The 7,778-nt window shown below is 44.2% G+C and overlaps 1 protein-coding gene across 1 annotated transcript in view; it reads right to left on the bottom strand.

Moving 5' to 3' along the window:
* The window catches only part of LOC101560327 (olfactory receptor 2AT4-like), a 4,909-nt gene extending 1,267 nt beyond the window's left edge, over positions 1 to 3,642 (bottom strand). The window contains 3 exon segments of the mRNA XM_023716642.1: positions 926 to 1,605; positions 1,607 to 1,656; positions 3,561 to 3,642. Coding sequence (XP_023572410.1) covers positions 926 to 1,605; positions 1,607 to 1,656; positions 3,561 to 3,642 — 812 coding nt within the window.
* Positions 3,643 to 7,778: the final 4,136 nt, after the last annotated feature.

Genomic DNA, 7,778 nt, shown 5'->3' with positions numbered 1-7,778 from the left:
TGTCATGACAAGCAGCCCATATTCAGAAGACCAGAATGACTGGCACTCCAAGCATGAAACTACTATTACAGATTACCATCTTCAGGGCAGTTGCTTATTTCACAGGTATCAGTATATATAGTTAGCCCCAGATTTTCTGATCAGGGAGATTGGAGGGCTGCAGAGGAATGTGATCGATGATGTACAGTGTGCCTGGGGAGAGTCACATGGAGAGAAAGCTTTCTCTCAGGCTTTCACGGAGAGCACATTGGTCAGGCGGTGGCTGTGGCTCGTCCACATGGCTGACACTGACAAAGGATCTACAAAGTGCAGTACGGGGTTACAGGATAAATCCTGAGGGGACTTGACTGAACTTATCAGACACAGAAGTTACATTTCTTGTTATATAGGTCTTGGTTTGTCTTGGTCTTAACCATCCAGCAGAAAAGTATAAAGATGAGGTATGTAAAGTGAAACCAAGTCAGTATGCTGAGCTGTAAAAGGCTCTGGTCAGCAACTTCTGCAGATGACCCACTACTACTGTGGACTGCTGGACTGTGTTGGATTGTTTTGCTGGGTTCAAGCACCTATAGTGTTTAGATGCCAATGGAATTTCCATCTCTGACAGGACTAAACAAAAGGGGGAGGATACAGAGAAAGGACCGTTTTGTATTTGTATATGCAAAATGGTTGGGATGGATGTACAGCTACTTTTGCTTGGTTCAGTGAGAAGAAAGATTTGTAGTAGTAGTGTTTGGACAGGATGTCCTGTCTGCTTCTTGTACTGAGAATAACCACTAGGAAGATGGCAATGTGCAATGTATTAATTATTGAAAATGTCCTATTGATTAGCTTTGGGTTTGTCTCATTGATGCTTGTTTCTCAATAAAATAAAATAAATAAATAAAAACTTCTCTTTAGAGAAACACATTTACTTTTAATGAACACTGAAAAAAAAAAGATAAGCAGGTTAAGCACTGGTGTGAGAATAGCATACACCACATTGCCCATGATGAGGAAGTCGAGGGGCAGGTCAGCCCTGTAGGCCACGTAGGCTATGGCGATGGATGAGTAGTAGGTGCCCACCACCAGGAGGTGGGAGCTGCAGGTCGAGAAGGCCTTTGCACGTCCTTCTCGGGAGCTGATGCGAAGCACTGAGGCCAGAATGCGAGCATAGGAGAGAAGGACCAGAAGGAGGGGCAGGAAGGACACCACCATGGCGATGCAGAAGCCCATGAGGGTCTGGGGGCTAGTGTCAGAGCAGGAGGCCTGGACAACAGCCAGGTGGTCACAGAAGCAATGGTAGATGTAGGCAATGCTGTCAAATGCCATCTGAGAGGTCTGTACCACCGCTGGGGTGGGCAGGAGCAGGGCAGTGAGCCAGGCGCTGGCTGCCAGTGCAGCATTGGTCTGTGGGGTCATGTGGACCGGGTGGTGCAGTGGGCGGCAGATGGCTACGTAGTGGTCATAAGCCATCACCACCAGGATGAAGGCTTCAGAGCAGGAGAAGCTATGGAAAAGGTACATCTGCAGGAAGCAGGTGGGGAAGCTGAGGAAGTGATCACCCAGAAGAAACAGAGATAACATCTTGGGGACAGTCATAGTAGTAGACAGAGTGCCTAGCTAGGGCTGAGAGGTTAATTAGGAAGAAGTACATGGGCTTGTGGAGGCTGGGCTCTGCTACCACAGCCCAGGATCAGGGCGTCACCCACGATGATGAACAGATAGAGGAGGAGAAAGAAGAAAAAGCTGAGAAGGAAGAGATATTTTGGCAGAGATGGGATGCCTGTAAAATAGAAGGTGGTGGGGAATCCTCTGATCCATTATAGGTTATGGGCTCCATAGCTGGTTTTAAAGCTGGATACTCAGCAGATGGATAACCTGGAAGGCAGGCTGATCTGCAAGCAGAACAACCAGAGTTTTGGAACAAGTAGTACAGAATGACTGTGGATTATTTAATGTAACCATGCTTATTTACAACCTTTCCCTAATTATTTCATCTCAAAATTCCTGTGCCTCCAAAATCAAGTATAGAAAAAATACCACCAATAGTCAAACCATGTGTCATTTGTTGGCTATATTTTAGACAAGGTAATTAAGATGAAGAAGGTTTCTACTTAGTGGGGCTGAAATTCTAATGATAAGGAAAGACAATAAAAAAGAAATCACATAATTATTCAATTGTAATTGCAATATGTGCTATGGAAGAAAGTTTGAGTCCTTTTCTCATGCCCCCTATGATGTCTTTGGGGATATAAAATCAGTGTGGAACACTATCTGTATGAGTCTCCTTGAATGAAGAGCATTTGTGGGCTGGGGTGATAGCTCAGTAGAATAAGCACTTGCCTGGTAAGCTTAGGGTCCTGAGTTCAATCCCTAGTACTGAAAAAAAAAAAAAGGGCAATTGTCTCTATTTTGGCTAAACTTGACCCTATTTCCCTGTATTGATATGTAAAGTGCTGCTAAGACTTTTCTTATCCCTTCAATTGACTTTTTTAAAATTAATTTTATTGAAAATGAAATAGCAATGAGACATTTCAAGACAGGTTAGTAGGACAGTTACAATAATTAATACACTGCATATTGTTGTCTTCATAGTAGTTATTCAGAGTGCAAGATGCAGACATGATATCTTGGCTAAACACTATTAGTACATATCTTTCTTCTCACTGAACTAAGATAAAGTAGCTGTATATCTATCCTATTTTGTACATACAGATATCTGTATATATATTTTTTTTTCACTACAGAATGGACCTTAATTTATATCCCCCTTTTTAATTTACTTTTGTCAGAGATGAGTATTCTATTGTTATTCAAGTATTATAGGTGTGTGAATTCAGCAAAATAATCCAATATAGTCTAGTAGTCCATAATCATAGTGGATTATCCAAGGAATTGGCAATGTCAGAAGTTGTTGACTTGAGCCTTTTATAGCTCAACATATTAATATGGCTTTACTTTTTACACTTCATGTTTATACTTTTCTGCTAGATGGTTAAGACCAAGATAAAACAAGACCTGTATAACAAAAAATGTAACTTTTGTATCTGACAAGGTCAGTCAAATCCCCTCAGGATTTACCCTGAAACCCTGTACAGCAGTTTGTAGATCTTATGCCAGTGTCAATATCGTAAAGTCTTCCTTCAATTGGCTTTAAGCGATGCAGGTCATTTCAGCTGAGTTGCTGATGTGTAGTCCTTGAAGCAAGGTGGCAGGTCAGTGTTACCCTGCCCCTGTAGTTCTCAAAATACATGTGTGAGCTGGGGCAGGATGGAGATCCATGCTCGACAGAAGAGGCTCTGACTTCCTAGGGCACAAATATCTTACAGATCAGAGATGAAGCACTATCCCCAAAACATTAGCTACTACCTTGAATTGTGTTAGGCAGATTACTCCTTCTGCACATCCTTCTCTTTGCATATTACAGACATGTTTAAAGACCACCTCCCTGGCCCAGCTCACAGCACTCACCCCCCACCCCCAGCCACTCATCCTCAAACCATCCCCTTCTTCATTAATTAATAAAGAGACTCTGACTTCCCAGGGCACAAATATCTTACAGATCAGAGATGAAGCACCTCTGCTGCCCCCTCCCTGCAGTCTCCTTTGTCCCAGGTTCTTCAGCCCTGAGTTGAGGCCTTTGCTGCGATTAGCCATCATCTTAGCTGGACTTAGGACCCCCTTGGCTCCCCACTATTACAAATAAGCCCTAGTGTCTTTATTCTCTTCAGGGGGTGTGCCAAAATTGTAGATTGGAATTAACTTGCTAAAATTTCACTAAGTTTTCATTGGCGTTACAAATATAAATTTCTTAGGCTGCCGAGGATTGGGAAGGGCTTGTTAAAAATCAGGACTCTCAATTTCTTTCTGTTTTGGATATGCTAAAGTGTTTTTTTTTAATGAAATTTTTGTCACTAGTTGGCTAGGCAGGGTTGATTTCTCCAAAACTTACTTCTCTAGTAATTAACCAGCAACTGGCTCCTTTCTCCCATTTGTTTGGTGCAGTGCCTTTACTGTCTCCATCCAAGTTGAATACTCTGTATCCTGTCTCTGCATGCGGTGCTGTTTGTCATCATTAGAGTCAAGGTAATGACACTGAAAATGTTCAAGGCAGGAAGAATCACTCCTGACAGGGATCCCCTTAATGGCCTCTTGCCATGGCTCTGTAGGAACAGAGAATCCAGCACAGGGCCTGAGATTCCATTTGGTGCCCTCCCTGGTCCTCCTGCAGCCTAGCGCGTGCCTCTGTGCGACCTCTGCTGCCCCCTCCCTGCAGTCTCCTTTGTCCCCAGGCCAGAAGGTGTCCTGGTGTTCTGGGAAGGCTCAGGAGGATCAGCTCTGAAGCAAAGACCCCTTCCCAGAGGAATCAGGAGTGAGTATTTCAATCCCCAGCATGGGGATTTTGAGCTGAAGGAAAGCACAGAGCTAAGTCATTGTGTATTTCAGGCTTGTCTTTTGGATGGTTCAGCCATCAGGGCAAGTCATCAGTAACACTGCTGTAAGGGCTTCCTTAATGACATGATTCCATGAGCAGTTTCCCTCATTTTCCTTAGAATACTTGGAATGTTCTTCTTTAACAATCTCATGCATAAACCCAGCAATACAAAATCTAAAAAGTATTGTTTGGAATTTTCAGTTCTCTGGCACGCAGTCCAGAAAATACATGGGGTGGGTGGGGGGTTCCCACGTTCCACAGCCAGCAGCGAGGAGCCCTGGATCAGGTGGTTTTTGATTCCCAGGACAGGGCCTTTTTTCTCTGAAAATCTCTCCTGGAGAATCTAGTACAGTTTCTAAGTGGAAAATATTAGGGCAGGGGCCGGGGAGATGGCTCAGCAGAATAAGCGCTTCCCTGGCAAGCACAAGGGCCTGAGTTCAATCCCCGGTTCTGCCAAAAAAAAAAAAAGAAAGAAAGAAAGAAAAGAAAATATTAGGGCAAATGTTCCATTTCCTTTTCTTCCCTCTTCTCCTGCCTTTTTTATTTTTTTATGTTTGCAATACTGAAATTGAATCAAGGAACTTCACACTGAGCTACTTCCCAGCACTTTACTAACCAGGTTCTCACCAAATTGCTTAAATTATCCAGACAGCTGGAACTCCTCTCACCTCAGCCTTCAGGAGCACAGGAATTTCAGGCCTGAATTACCTGGCTGGCTTTGGTTTGCTTTTTAAATTGTTAATATTGGACAAAGCTAAATTTGAAGTTTTTATCTGCGTGTCTATATAATAAATACTAAATTGGTCTCTTTAAAATCCTATCCTCAAGGGCCAGCCAAATTGCTCAGCAGATTAAAGCACCTGCAAGCAGGAGCAGGGACCGGAGTTCAATCCCCAGGCCTACCTTGCCGGCCCTGCCCCTGGCGCCACAATGAGATGACAATTGAGACTGGGCATGGTGGTGCGTGCATGTAATCCCAGCTATTGGAAGGCTGTAAACGGGAGAATCACTACGAATCCGATCTAGTAGTGAGACCCTGAACACCCAGTAGACCTTTCCCTAATATACAGAAAATAAATAAATAAAATCATATCCCAAAACCCTGCAAAATAGAGTCTATTTTGTCCAAATTGAGAGGACGTCCTTCAGCTGTGACCAGAACCCAGCCAAATAGATTCGGTAGCCAGAGTTTCTTCCCATCCAAAGTGATGCAAACTACGCAGTCCTGGATTGCTCGGCTCAGAGAGGGCATCAGGGGCTGTTGCCCCTAGGTAAGGCTGAGTTGGGGATGGAGGAACAAGGAAGACAAACTCAGAGGTTCAAAGCCAGAGGGGCACCGAGAGGCCATCAAATCCATCTGCCCCTTCTCCTCTGTCCACTGCTTGGCAGATGGAGACAAAAGCTGAAGCTCTGCTGCGTCCTGTGGCTTTCACAGCCCAGGGATCATGGACCATGCAACACGCTGTCTGGGCTCGGAACACCAGCAAAATAGGGGCACCAAACTACTCCCTGAAATAAGTTTTTTCTTTTTTAAAATTAATTTTATTGAGAAATAGCAATGAGACAGTTTCAAAACAGGGTAGTAAGACAGTTACAATAATTAATACATTGCATATTGTTGTCTTCATAGTAGTTATTCAGAGTACAAGATGCAGACATGATACCTTTGCTACTTTTAGTATAAATCTTTCTTCCCATTGAACTAAGAGAAGGTAGCTGTATATCTATCCTATTTTGTATATACATATATTTTTTCACTACAAAATGGACCTTCACTTATATCCTCCTTCTTTGTTTAGTTTTGTCAGAGATGGGTGTTCAATAATTTAAAATTTGATATTTCAAGGTACCTATTCATTATAGGAAACATCAGCATGCGGCTGGACTTTCCTATGTTCATTTTCCTGGCTAAGATGGTTATCTCTTAAATGATACATTGCCCCTAAGGAATGCAGCCTTATGATTAGGGTGAATAGGACATTATTTCTCAGGTCCCAGAGCTTGTCCAAGTGCATCTTTCTTCTCGGCATTGTCTGGGAGCTGGTAGCTTGCTGGTAGAGACAGAGGACAAAAGAAGACCTGTTAAAGGAGTGTACAACTTGCATTTTAAGAGCCTCATATTCTCCTGTTACACAGCCCTGACAGGAAGAGGTTAAATCCTTTAAGAAATGAAGAGACCAAAGATCTGACAAGGGAGACACACTCTAGTCACAGGCCACTGGTGGAGGATGAAGGCAGACATGGCTCCTGAAGCACGCCTGTTGCAAAGGACCAAGACCCACCAGGCAACCAAGAGTCCTGGCTCTGGGACCATCCCTGACATGCCCTTCCTGTTACTTTGAGACCCTGAGCCTTGTGTTTTTTGATCTATAAGATGGACAGTTTGAAAATAGAACTTCTAAAGGGTTTACAATTCAGCTATCAGAAAATGTCTTCTCTGTGCTTAGCAAAATGGGGGCTTCAGAGCCAAATGTCACTTGGTCCATGCCCCAAGAAGGGAGACAGGAATCTCTTTGCAGTCTCCACTGCAAAGTTAGGTTCATGACCTCCACTAGGTCACAGGCATGTTAATGGGAATGTATGTGGACCTGAGAGTTAGAATGGACTACAGTCCTGTACCTGTTCTTCCCTCCACCTTTGAGAAACTGAGTAAATCACTTTATTTTCTCTGAACCTGGTCTCCCTCATCTGTGACCTTCCAGAATTTTCTTTCAGAAGAGAATGCTTAGAGTGTGCTATGAAGATCATGGAACCTGTTGGAGCTCAGAGTCTGCTAGTTTCTGCTCTCACAACCTTGTCTTCTTGTGGGCCGGCCTGGGCCAAGATGATCTGAATTCCACCTGTGAGCACTCCAGCCTGCCCACGCCCGTCAGGATGTCTGGCCGAAGCTCTCACAGCTCGTGCATGCACAGCCATTCTGGACTCTTGAGTTCTTGCTTCTCTGGACACCTAAGCTGCCTTTCTGGTCTGTGGTCCCCATTTGTAGCACCTGAATTTCGGTCTCTGCCCTTCTATCCCAGCTTTCTCTGCTACCTCTAGGAACTCTGTCTCCAGAATCACTCACCTGTTGATATTGGTCCATACATTCCTCTCCTACATCGCTCCAGGAGAGACCTTGAGGAAGGAGCAGGTCCAGGCTGAGTCACCGAGTCAGGGCCCATGAAACCCTGAGGCCCGCCTTTCAATCAGGTCTCTTGAGGTACCTTTCCTCTAAACGGTGTTCCCCTGGCCCTACACTCACCATCCCTCAGGATCATTCTATGGCATCTCCTAAGGCACCTGTGTGAGGAGGGAGGTAAGATTGGTTCCTGCGCTTTGCTGATAATGAGAAGATTGTTGTCAACATCCCTCAAGGGTCCGG

Source organism: Octodon degus, unplaced genomic scaffold (assembly GCF_000260255.1).
Source record: "Octodon degus isolate 3935 unplaced genomic scaffold, OctDeg1.0 scaffold00049, whole genome shotgun sequence".
NCBI classification, from domain to species: Eukaryota; Metazoa; Chordata; class Mammalia; order Rodentia; family Octodontidae; genus Octodon; species Octodon degus.
This window is presented reverse-complemented; position numbering and strand designations above follow the sequence as displayed.